Genomic DNA, 13,169 nt, shown 5'->3' with positions numbered 1-13,169 from the left:
AATATTACAGCCGCACCCTATCTAACGGGGGGAAATTCTAAGACGGTGGTTAATTTATAGCAAGAGCAAAGACTTGGTTTTTTGTTTATGTTGCAAACTATTTGGTAATAAATGCTGAGGAAAAGTGGCAGCTGATGGTAATAACGATTGGTATCATCTTAGCAGTAGGCTGCAAAGCCATGAGCAATCACCTGCACACACTGAGAGTGTCAAAGCCTGAACCAAGTGCAAGCTCAGAATAAATAGACAATTGTCCATAGACAAGAAACAACAGTGTTTAATGAAAAAAGAAAAGGAACACTGGCGAGAGGTATTGAAGTGCATTATGTACTTCTTGAAATACCTAGCCAAGGATAACATTTCTTTTAGAGGTTCAAATCAAACAATTTTTACACCAAAAATTGGCAATTTTCAGGATTAATAGAGATGATCGTCACTTTCGATCCTGTCATGCAAGAGCATATTAAAAGAATAAAAATGACAAGATACATGATCATTACTTAGGAATATGTATTCAAAATGAACTAATATAACTTATGGCCCTGCAAGTAAAAGGAAAAATATCGAGTGAAATTTACAAACCGCTTCACTTATAAGATTTCGGCAAGAAATTCAGATGATCTCTATTTGACGAAAGGGCAAAAAATATGGTCACCTTGTCCTAACCTAACCACACGTTAGAGAAAGGTAAAGAAGTTGAAGGGGAAAAAATGAAAGGAAAAACAGTATAATACAAAAGTACAGATAAGCAAGTGTAGTTATACGAAGTAGATTTCTCTTTTCACCCTCACCCAACTAGTTCTCTTTTCCTCTTATACGTATATAATAGAAGGATGCATGATATGTTGGGAAAAAGACATTAATAATTGTATAGAAATAAAAGGAAGGTAAAAAGAACAATAGGTTAGTAACAAGTAGGGTTACAACAAAGCCTGACGATCATAAGAGAGGAAAAAAAACAGAGCTTGTTTGACTTTATTCCAAAGGCATTTTTGACACAATATTACGTTCTTGATCGTAAAGTGGTTAAGACATCCAAATACCTTTTTGTTATACTTGATGTTGCTGATCAAGAATAAATATCAATGATTAAAAGGTATGCAAAAGTTACAAATATTGATAATGATACTGATGGCTGTTTGTTGAAGAGCATTTTATCACTTTTCTGAATGTTAAGTCGCAAATGGGAGAACATTTATTTGTTGTTCTATATATTGGAAACACTCAACGAGTTGAGTTTCGGTATTAAAGATTGTAGGGGCCAAGGTTATGATAATGGATTCAACAGGAAAGGAGTATAAATTGTGGCATTCAAGCCCGCATTCTATGTGATGCTTCTAAATGTACGGCAAAAGCTGTTATTTTTAAAATATTAGGAAGAATTTATACTTTGTTCTTTACCTTACCCAACCACTGGAGTATTTTGGCCAATTCAGTCCCCAACTTAACAGTTAAAAAACCATCTGACACCTGCTGGGAGAGTAGAATAGAGCGTGTGCGGGCAATAAGGTATCAATTAAAGAAATATGAAGTACACTAATTAAATTGCAGTTTCTGACAAATGACCTCGAAGAGCATTTTATTAACAAAGAGTGAGGCTCAATCACTAGTAACTCATGAATAGAAACATGAATTCTTGTTGGAAACAGCTATCTGATGCAATTTATTTTTTGCTGTGTACAGTGTTAGCAATAATCTTCAGTCTGAAAAAAATACATCTTGGATTGGCTTTACAATCGCTAGAAGGATTGATAAATTTTTGCAGCGTCTTTGTAATGAAGGTTTTGTGTCATCAATGGCATGTGCTAAAGAAATGTGTGAAAATTTGGGAATAGAGAGGATAAATTTCAAGAAGTCAGACAGAAAAAACAGGGCTCCCACTCGTCCTACTTTTCCTACTTTTTGGTAAAATGTCTTACTTTCTTGGTTTTGTCTTACTTTCTGGTTTTTGTCCTACTTTTCTACCAAATCCTATCTATAAAATTCGTGTAACAGGTTTTAATTGAGCAGGGAATCATCGATATAATTGCCAAATAATACAAATATTGTAGATTTCAATTTCTGCTTTGGCAGGATCAATAATTGCATAGTTTCAAGGTTATTTGGGGGAGGGGACATATGTGGACCATTTGGTTTATTAATTTTTCATTTACTTAGTTTGAGGGTTCAACAAGTAGAGTAGTCATTAAAAACTTCGACCTGGATGGAAAAAATAATTTTGTATTTACTTTTTCATGGTCTTGGACAGTAACTAACATTCATCATTCAAAATTATGATGCACATTTTGTATATAGGTGAAACAACAGTTTGCATTACAAAGCAGTTGAATACATAGGCCTATTCTACGTTTGGTGATTCTCATGCTACCCAATAGAATTCCATTGTCTTCTGTATTTTTAGAGCACGCAGAGGCATAAACAATACATACAATACTCAGCAAAGAGCTAGAAATTAAAGTGCTTCATTTTTCAAAAACAATTACACTGGTATTGAATGGTAAAATGTAAACAAATCCCTTTAAAAAAAGCATCGTAATGCAATTGACTTATTTACATCGGAACTTGTAATTTACACATTTTGCACTGTGCTTTTGGAAGTGGTCTTGAAGGACCATCATTCTTAAAAATCGTAGATGCCTTCATAATTTGCTGCACATTGTTGAAGAGAGTTAACAGGTCGGACTGTGGAAGACTCCAAAAAAAATTAATTTATAATTTGAGAACAGAAAAGAATTTTCTGTGGTTGCTAGTGCACTGTTTTGGCCAAAAATTGTTTTTGTAACTAAGTCATTTCTGTCATTTTGCTTTCACTTGAGTCAATCTTATAGGATACTGAAATAGTGCTATAAAAAAATTAATGGGAAAAAACTTTTAAATGAAAAAAACATTTTTTAGGATTTTTTTTTTGTTATGCTATGAGAGAGAGAGAGAGAGAGATAATGTTGTCTGAGGGGGGTACCCTCCCCCATCCTACTTTTTAGTCCTGCTTTTTCTACTTTTTTGAGTGGGAGGCCTGAAAAAATAGCAAAATTTGACTATAAATTGGAAGGTGAATCTGCTTGTACTTCAAGATCTCCCAAAGAAAGTTTTAAAGTTGAGTATTTTTACCCCATTGGTAGAGATACAGCCCCCCCCCCCCCCGTACGTCAGTGTCAAATGTGGAGTCGACTGATCTAATGTATATGCGTGTGTATATGTGAATTAACATCATCATGCCCCCCAGCAATAATGACAGTGCCTCCCCAGACTTCCAAGTCTATCTCCGCCTATGCTTTACCCCATCATAGACACTGTGCTGCAATCCATCAATAAAAAAAATTGTTTTCAACACACGCACAAATTTAAGAATACAATAATATTTTTGGATTTTTTCACGATCTCGGAAATTTGAAAACTGGAGGAAAACAAGCTTAGAAATAAATGCGAACATCTAGAACAGTGTTTCCCAAAGTGGGCAATATCGCCCCCTGGTGGGCGATGGAATGGTCCAGGGGGGGCTATAGAAGCTATGGATTTAGCATAGGATCCTATGGGTTTACTTGAGTTGGGGGAGCGATGAGAGAAAAAAATTCTGGAGAAGGGGCGAGATGGAATGAAAAGTTTGGGAAACTATGATCTAGAACATAGTTTCCCAAACTTTTTGTTCCATCTCCTCTTCTTCAGAATTTTTTTTCTCTCATTGCCCCCACCCCCAAATCAAGCAAACCCATAGGATCCTATGTTATATAGCTTCTATCGTCCCCCCCACCCCCACGGTGGACCAGTCCATCGCTCACGAGGGGACAATATTGCCCACTTTGGGAAACACTGATCTAGAGAAAACATTAACTAAAGGTGATGATCATGATATAAATGATGAGGAACTGTTCACTGCAATTAAAGTGCTTCGCAAGTTATTAACAGATGATATTTTCAAACTGCTGTATGCATTTTAAAGTTCATGAGCAAGATCCAAAATCCTTTTCCGAATACTCTCATAGCATATAGGATACTGCTTACTGTTTCAGTAACTGGCAGGGGCGGAAAGAAGCTTTCCACGCTTAAAATTAATAAAATCTTATTTAAGATCTGCAGTGAGTCAAGAAAGATTCTCATCTTTAGCAGCATTATCAATCGAAACAAACATAGTGGATAAAATAAATTTTGATGGTGTAATAGAGGACTTCATATTGGTGTGAAAGCAAGAAAAATAAAATTTTTATAAGGCGAGTCAATTCACAGACAATTAAGCCATTAAGTTTTGTAGAAAAGCATTTGAAAATAAGCAGTAGTGAGGTATTATATTTTAAATGTAATTTATTTTATTTTTTTTGCTTTACTGTTTTTTTACTTACTTATGTATCAACATTTTTACATAATTTTTTTTAATACTGAATAAGATTTGTTTTCTTTAAGAGGAGAGAAAGACATCACTAGCAGCAACTAATTTTTCTCTTTAGGCTCGATTGACAGAAAATTTCTGTGGGGCTCGCAGGCCCTGCATCTGGTAAGGGCGGCCCTGATAGAAAGTTGTTGCCCTGTCTCTCCTGTGGCAAGTAAAAGAAATTCTACATGTCTAACTGCAATATTCGCTGAGATATTTGAATTCAAAACCAGAGAAAAGTTGGGCAAAACAGCATAAAGTGACGAAAAATGTCCTTCCCTAATTTATGCTGTTCTTTTCAACATTCCTTCAATTTTTGAATTCAAATACATGTGAATATTGCACTTAGAAACATGGATTTTTTTTTTTTTCTGTCTCGGGAGAGACCGTGCAACAACTTTCTAATTAGGTTTTTGAAGACAGGGTGTTCGTATAAAAAGTTAATTTTTACATTTTAATAACTATATAACCCCTTGCAACATAAGTGATGTAGCTGCATTCTACATGTTATTTGGATACTTTTTCTAATTGAAAGTATGCATCTAGTATCAACAGCTAGGATCGACTTTGTCATTAATCCAGAAATCTTGTAAAAATTACTTCTCAAATTAAAATTTCATACGCTTGCATATATACAGTCAACAAAAAATAATTTTAGAAAAATCCTTCAAAATTGAGTTTGTCCCACTTGTTTACTCTAGTTATGATTCTCCTCTTTGTGTGGATTTTATTTTCAATTCATTCATAATAAGGCTTTCGTGGTGCCTTTTATGAAGGCTTTAATGCAAGAAAATGTGTCATATTGTGGTTGACATTCTTCATGTATGACATACCTCCAGGGCTGCAACTAGTGGGGGTGCAAGCAGGTCTGGTGCCTGAGACACTGGACTAGAAGGGGGTGCCGAATCGACCCTTTATAATTGTTCCTTCTGCATTACACAGGGGTACCAGAATGTGTGTTTTCCCCAGTTGACAAAGTATCTAGTTGCTGCCCTACATACCTCAATACATGCAAGATAACAAATAACAAAATTGATGATAATATGAATTGTAGAAGAATATTTTCATCCTTAATACATAATCACATACTTCATTCTCATAATTTTCTGCTTCTTTGTAGCAAATTGGGATAATGATGATTATTAATCAGATGATAAATCAAGTTCAAGAAACTTTGCTACCACTAGTTATTGAAAAATGTTCATGTTTCTTAAAGAAACAGAAACATAGAACTTATCATTTGGATTCCCAGACAGCACCAATTTTGAAAGAAATACAAATGTGGCCATACGAGGTATATATAAACCTGGTGTTACAAGATTACTTATGATCTTTAAATTGCACTAATTTTCCATTCAGATACTTTTGATAATTTCAGCATTAAAAAGATTTTTTTGTTCTTGAAGGAAGCCTTACTATGCTCTTTCATGTCATTAATCTTGAAGTATAGTAAACATTTTAAAATAAGAGTAAAATAGTATACTGTCATTTTTAACAAAAAGAAAAAATATTTTATAGTTTATCTTTCACTGCTTAATCATGCATTGGTGTATATATGACTTACTACATCCTGTTGCAGTGTATACAGGGTGTTTTGTTTCAACCCTTTATCTAGCACAGGGGTGGCTAACCTGTGGCACACCATGGTATCAGGAGTAGCACGCAAATGCTTTTTCAGAAGTTAAGAAATTCTATTCCATTTTTCAATCAAAGAATTTTCTCCAAATTTTAAACAGTATTTTTCTTAACAATTATAGTCTTGTAGGCTGACAAACATATATTTAGTATGGCCAGGCCCGTCATTTAGGGGGATGCCCCCCCTAAATGATGGGTCCCCCCCCCCCCCGCCCTGGCTTTTGAAAATACACTAAAAATGGTATATATATATATATATATATATATATATATATATACATAAATTGAGTACATGTGCTTTGCCCCCCCCCCCTGGAAAAAGTTGAAATACGGCCCTGAGTATGGCAGACGCTCTTAACATAACAATTATGTGATGACTTTCTCTTCAATGTGTCTCTGTTTGGTTTCATTTCCAGGTATAGTTGCTGGATGTCCCATGTGCATGAGATACATGATCGTCCGCATGGGGGACATGCATCATATAATACAATTACATTTGTATATCCATGAATTCTTTGGGAGAGGAAGTGGGCTAAGCCCTCTTATAAAGTTGATTGGGGAAGGAGGCCCCCAATAAACTTTGGTGCTTGGCCTCAAGAACCCTGAGTCTTCAGGTTCTGGTGCCTATGCCCCATTTTCTGGCATAGCCCAGGTCTTTGACCACTTGCCATGGTCAGCCTGGATAGAGGTCACCTCCATAATTCACCACTACAAAGTCATTCTCAGAAACATTAGTTGACACAAATATGCGCTTGTCATTGCAATGAAAAAGTTCAAAACTGCCAGTTGTCTGGAAAACACTTATCACAAAGTTACCTCACAGTTGGGAATTTTTTACTCAAGTATTTGTGATACCTCCAATGATGAATGGATTTTCTAAAATAAGCTATGTGGAATGTCATTGCCAGTAATTTTGGCAAGTAAAATTGTTACTCACATGGTGCAAGAAACATTTGGTGATCCCCAGCAAGTTGAAGTTAGCTGCAAATGGGAAGTGTCTCAATCAGCTGTTACCAGTGGTTACTAAATCTTTCAAAAAATGGCACCAAACACTGCTTATCTGTTAACAGTTATCATTCTCAGTATGAAGTTGAAGAAGTTGATTTTTTTTTAAAACCTCCTCTCGCACCAAATTTTCAAATGTTAATTTTAAGAATGTGTTTGTCACAAAGTAACTCCACTCACAGTAATAATAAATCATTATCGTGTAGATTAATTAGAACTGAAATGACCTACTAAATAAAGATAAAAAATGTAAAACATGTTTATCATCCAATTCGTTAGTAACATAACAAATTATCTAATTTGGTACTTTACCATCAGTAGATAAAATATTAAATTTGACCAACTTGAAAAGCATTGTATAAGTGCAGTGGAATTTCAAACTGAACACCCAGTGTAGTCAGAACTTTATTATTCAATATGATATATACATTTTTTCATTTGTTTGATTGCTTTAATCAGTACATGTTTTCATTTTACAGGATACATATGATGACTACCTTGAAATGTTTATACAATTTGGATATGTTTTTCTCTTTTCTTCTATTTATCCATTTTCTGCTGTGTTTGCATTGATTAATAATGTGTTTGAGGTTTGGGCAGATGGATTTAAATTATGCAAAGTTTATCAGAGACCACAGGCTCGACCAGTTAATAGCATTGGAGTATGGCAGGTGTGTATTTTGAGGATATTTTTTAATCTTTATATTTTGTGATCTTGTATAATTAATACAGTTTTACTGTATTTACATATTTTTTTTTAATTCATATATAAAAAATTCTTTTTAATGTTGTAAGTTGTTTACATATACTTTATTGTCTTTCACTATTCAAAATGACACTTGTTTGTATGCAAGATAAAAGCAGTAAAAATAACAGTTTTGGAGCTTGACATTTTTTTTATTGAGTTATAGTATACAGGGTGTCCTGTAAGTGATAGCAGGAATTTTATCTCGTCAACCGTCTGCTGTAGAGGTACGATTCCAATTTAAGAAATGCTCAACAGACGTTAAAAAAATTACCCTGTACCAGTTTTGAGAGTAAAAATACAGTGTGTAACAAAACAGGGGGGGCTCGTGTGCCCCCCTTGTTGGCACACTGGGGGTAACTCTTCTCTTCACCCCCTCAACCACCAAGTCTATGATCTCCAAACCTTACAGCATACTCAGTCCAGCATAAACTTAGCCTGAAAAAGCGAAAGAATGGCTTTAGGAGAACATGAAGAGGCGTATTTGAGAATGGAACCGAGCATTCTATTTGCTTTTTTCAACCACAGATGAACAGTACTCAGAAAACCTAAGCCGCTCATCAATGAGAATTTCCAAATCTGTGATCTGAGTTGCATCTGGAATAATAAGACCATTCAATTCATAAATGAAACTTTAGTTGTTCAAACCAAAATAAGTGGCCATGCACTTGTCAACGCTAAATGTTTAATATCCATTCATTTGCCCATGCAGCAATCCTGTTTAAGTTGGTATGGAGCAGCTACCCATCGCTTTGATTCCCGACTACCCCCATTAGCTTCATGTCATTTGCGAATTTGTTAACAATCCCATCGATACCCTGATGGAGTTTATCGATAAAAGTGAAAGAAGTATGGAGCCAAGGACACCTCCGTGAAGGACTCCACTTGTGATACCTGTCCAATCAGAGAATTCCCCATTCATCATAACCCATTGTGACCTCCCTCTCAACCATGATTCTATACAATTCAGCAAGTTTGCCTCCCAATCTCATGTAAAAATGCTACAAGAGTTCACCATGTTGGACTCAATTGAATGCCTTCTTGAAATCAAGATAAACATCAACATTTCTACATATACTCTTACCCTTAGTCATGGCCCTAGTCACGTGATTAGGGTTTCTGCTTGAGAATTCCCGCCCACCCATTCTCAGAAATTTTTTTGAGATTTCTCGTTCGTGAAATCCCAAGAAAAATTCCAGAGAAATCGGGAAAATTACTGTTGTGACACATTAATACTGAAAATGAAATATAAAAGATTTAAAAAGAAATCAATGGGAATATTTGTTGAAAATTTACTTAATCTTCTATACGTATAGCATAGCATTGCTTATGAAAGAGATGGGAGGAGAGAAAGAAAAGATTGAAAAAAAAAACATGGATGGAGAGGGCTTCCAATTTGTGTCCACTGTACTAGCAGCCCTAAATAGTGCCTACTATGAAATCTTAATACTGGTTTGGGGAAGTGGAAACACGAGAGAAGAACAAAGGAGATGATATCTGAAAAAAAGGACACGATTCTCGGCCTGTTGTGATGTGTTATAGCACGTCAATACCTATCCCAATTATTCTATGTGTGGGGTCCGTCCATTTCTGAAAAGACCGAAGTTCTCTGCTATTCTAAAATCAAACATGCATAACACCTAATATATTTTCCTCACTCATCAGCACACTTTACTTTATGGCCTTACTTAAGAGGACCCCCTTTTTCCACGGAGAATAATTACATAATACCTTCCAATACTTTCTTGCCTTTCCTTCCTCTGCAACCTTAATACTTAAAACTTATCCTTTTTGTCTAATCACCTGCAAGTGATTAAGAGAAGTTTTATGACTTTACGCTGCTCAATTTTGTGGGTGTCTGGGAAAATTTGTCCTTCGCAACTGACCCCCTTTTTTTAGCAATCTTGCAGGAAAATAAAAGAGCAATGCAGGGAGGGGAGGGTTGCTTTATTTTATTTTTTTTACTTTCAAGTGGGATGACCACTGACCATGATCGGCCTTTCAATTTTATTAAATGCCAAAGAAAAAAAAACTGATGTAGAAGTGGGGGGAAAAATCACTGTAAAGTTGAAGCTACAATTCTTGAATGTTTAGACACAGTTTAAAACACAGAATTCTTGAATGCTTATTCTGTGTTATTGGGTATAAATTATATATATTATATTTATTAGTGGTGATTAAGAGTGACGTTTAAGCATATGATCAGCATAATTGAAGTGAAGTCATCTTAGTGCTGCATAGGCAAATTGTAATTCAAATATGAAAAAGGTAAGGCATTCTTTTTTATTTCCTTTGCTAACTGTGGGAAAATTAGAGAAAATAAAATTTCATGCTGTGTAAATTTAATTTAATCAACAACAGGAAAAATATGAAATTGTATAAGTTTTTCGGATCTTGGCCAAACTGCAATGAAATTCAGGACATGGTGCCAGGACTGCCACCAGGAGAGTCGAATACACAAGCACGAGTGCCAATTCACCCTTTAATGCAAAGAATTGTAAACCTTCTACATTTAACTGCACCGACCGTTGTTATTATAATAATATAAATATAATAATATGATATTAATTAATTCTAAAATTTTGGATTCGTGTCGTGAAAACATCGTGTAATTGAAGTTGTGTAAGGCACATAAATGAAATATTTTATCTTTAAAAAGTATAAAGAGTAATAGAGGATGAAAACAATGAAAACAAAGGGAGTCGTGTAAGCAGGGTTTCCCTGTAAATAAGTGATTTGGGAATTTCTGAGAAATCTCTGGGAAATATGATTTCCTGTTCCTGATGGCTTCAAAATGTCAGGAATTTGGAAACCCTACATGTGATCATAGAAGCAAAGGAGGTTAGTTACACATGACTTCCCTTTTCGGAACCCATGCTGATTATCCGACAATACATTATTCTCATCTATCCACTTCACCAATTGCCTTTTGATAATAATTTCCAAAAGTTTCAAGAGCTGGTCAAACTCACTGGACAATAATTGAACACAGCTTCTCTACTACACTTTTTAAATATCGGAACCACATTATCTGCCACCTGGCAGTCCAGTGGTTATAGAGCTAGCTTCTGACTATGCTGGTCTGGGTTTGAATCCCAGTTCAGGCATGGATGTCTAATAACATAAACAAATTCCCTGGACAGATCATACAGAAATCTTAGGAATGTGTGAGGATTACGTTATTATTAAATGAATTTAAAAAAAACTTCCAATCCCTTGTGTGGGATGATACCCTCATCAACACTACTCCTGTAAATCTGTGTGACTGGCCCCAACAATTCATTAGCACATTGAGGACCCTTTCATAGATATCAGCTGGTCATTTTACTTGCATATACATTTTTTAGACGATTTAGGACCTCCTCATCTTCCACTTGAATATTGTTGTGGATTTTATTATTCCATGCAATACCCGTATGAATTGAATATAGTTTTCTCTATTTTTTTAAAAACTGAGAACTAAATCCAAAATAGAGCACCCCTAGTGGCTTCTGATATTTATCTTTCTTATTACCCAAGCTCCTGGCATTTGTGTTAGAACACATTTTAATTTGCCCCATGATTTAATATAAAATGTCCATATAAAAAGTTAGTTTTTGTATTTTCATAACTATACTACCCCTAGCAATATGAATAACATATCAGAGGTTTACATGTTATTTGGATACTTTTTCTAATTGAAACTATGCCTCTAAGATCAACTCCAGTAAAATGTGACTGAAGGACTTTCCTTATTACCCTGTATATATGTTGCAGGCCAAAGTCTTTGTAAAGATGCTTACTTTGGGCCATTCACAGAAATATGGAGCAGTCATTAGGAGGCAATGCACCCTCTATCATCAATAATGGAGCTGACTGATCTAAGATTATATGTGCTGACATCATTGTCACCATGTGAGTCCTTCAAGTTTACAACCACTTACAACTTGAACTGCAACATATATATAGTAAAACCCAGGCACGGATCCAGATTTGTCTGTGAGGTTTGAGCCATCAGGCGAGAGGCATCAAAGGATTGCTGAGAGTGGGAGGGAAAGAAAGAGACCCTTGTGGAGGAAAGAAAACAAACCTTGTGGTTCTTTTGACAGATACTCATGTGGACTCGGGAGCTGATTTAAAAAGCTCATTGTAAATGTGTGCAGTATTTGAATATTTATTGTTAAGTAATTAATTAAATTAAATATTATTAGAAAGGGAGTGTTTTATGTGAGTGGCACCTGACAGTGCCCCTTCTCTAAGAGCTAGAAGAAAAATTGAAAATAATTGCCCTCTGTCCTGTAAAATATAGAGCATATATTCACCTTGTGGCTTTTATATATACTCCCACTTATCCGCTCTCCCCAATGTATTACCTGGATCCACGCCTGGTAAAAACCTGTATAAAACAGAATACCAACAAACCTAAATTATTTCTTATTGTTGCTACACAGCAGTATTTGAAAACTGTAGATATATAATCATATTGTGTGTGTGTGCACGTGTGTGTGGCCGGCTGGCCGTCCAGATAGGTAGTGAATTTTGAGACCTAGCATTAACAAAGAATTTCCACACAATGCTGGCTCATTTTATTCATCTTTTTGTACTCAGCTGCTTCTTTGTTTTTGATAATCTTATAAAATTTTACTTTTTAATGGCAAATGTTTTTCCCAACAGTGTAACATTTAAAATTAGTTTTTCTTTTCCTTTATAAATTTAATTTCATGTATAAAACCATGTTCCCACAATACAGACTAGCAAATCTCAGGCAGCTCATTTGTGAGCCAATAGCTTGTAGATTAACATGCTTCACTATCCGCATGACCCAAAAGTTCTTTTATCCATGTCCACAGGTGCCAGGTAATCCCAGCTCTTTGATCGTTGAAACATTTGCTGATATCTGACAGAAACAACTGTGCTAAATTGTATCGAACACTCCCATGACACATTCTCATAAATGTCTTGGAGAGATAGTGTGTTGCATCCAGTCTATCAATGTCAATCATTGCCCCTAAATCTATGAGCTGAATCCACAGAAATGTAGAAATTGGGTTTGGATGAGCTTTTACACTAAATCAAAAAAAGGAAACAAGGTTTCATTAAATTTTAAAAAATGATTTGACTCTTCTCTTCTTACATTCTTGAACCAATTTCAAGGAGTTTGAGTGTTTCTTAACAAAAAGATGTCAAAGATGAATCAAAATAGTCTTAAACAGACAATGCAATTGTAACTGTCAAAAAATTCTTTTCATTTAACTCTAATGCTCAGATATCTCTTCTCAAAGTGGACTTGTCTATGTTTTGACTACTTTCTTTCTCCCCACCTTCCTGTGGGACTTTGACCTGTTCTTCGGGTTCTTGCCTCTAATGAGAGCGTTTAAACAGGTTTTTCCTCCGTTTTTGCATTAAGTGGTGTCCATCTTAAGTAGGTTTTCCATGATTGTG

The 13,169-nt window shown here is 35.3% G+C and overlaps 1 protein-coding gene across 3 annotated transcripts in view; it reads left to right on the top strand.

Moving 5' to 3' along the window:
• The window catches only part of Axs (Abnormal X segregation), a 54,057-nt gene that overhangs the window by 30,841 nt on the left and 10,047 nt on the right, over positions 1-13,169 (top strand). The window contains exons 10-12 of one of the 3 annotated variants that reach the window (XR_016193535.1): positions 5,484-5,657; positions 7,483-7,674; positions 11,505-11,642. Coding sequence is in view for 2 of the 3 variants with exons in the window: in XM_089239166.1 (XP_089095292.1) it covers positions 5,484-5,657; positions 7,483-7,674 (366 nt within the window). In the remaining variant the exon portion in view is untranslated. The remainder of the gene's footprint in view (positions 1-5,483; positions 5,658-7,482; positions 7,675-11,504; positions 11,643-13,169) is intronic. The other 2 variants (XM_089239166.1, XM_089239167.1) reach the window with 2 other exon arrangements.

The sequence above is a fragment of the Pholcus phalangioides genome, unplaced genomic scaffold (genome assembly GCF_987345545.1).
Source record: "Pholcus phalangioides strain wild (caught in Gottingen) unplaced genomic scaffold, Ppha-v1.0 ptg000011l_1, whole genome shotgun sequence".
Lineage (NCBI taxonomy): Eukaryota > Metazoa > Arthropoda > Arachnida > Araneae > Pholcidae > Pholcus > Pholcus phalangioides.
The sequence above is the reverse complement of the archived record's forward strand: the minus strand, read 5'-3'. Positions and strand labels throughout refer to the sequence as shown.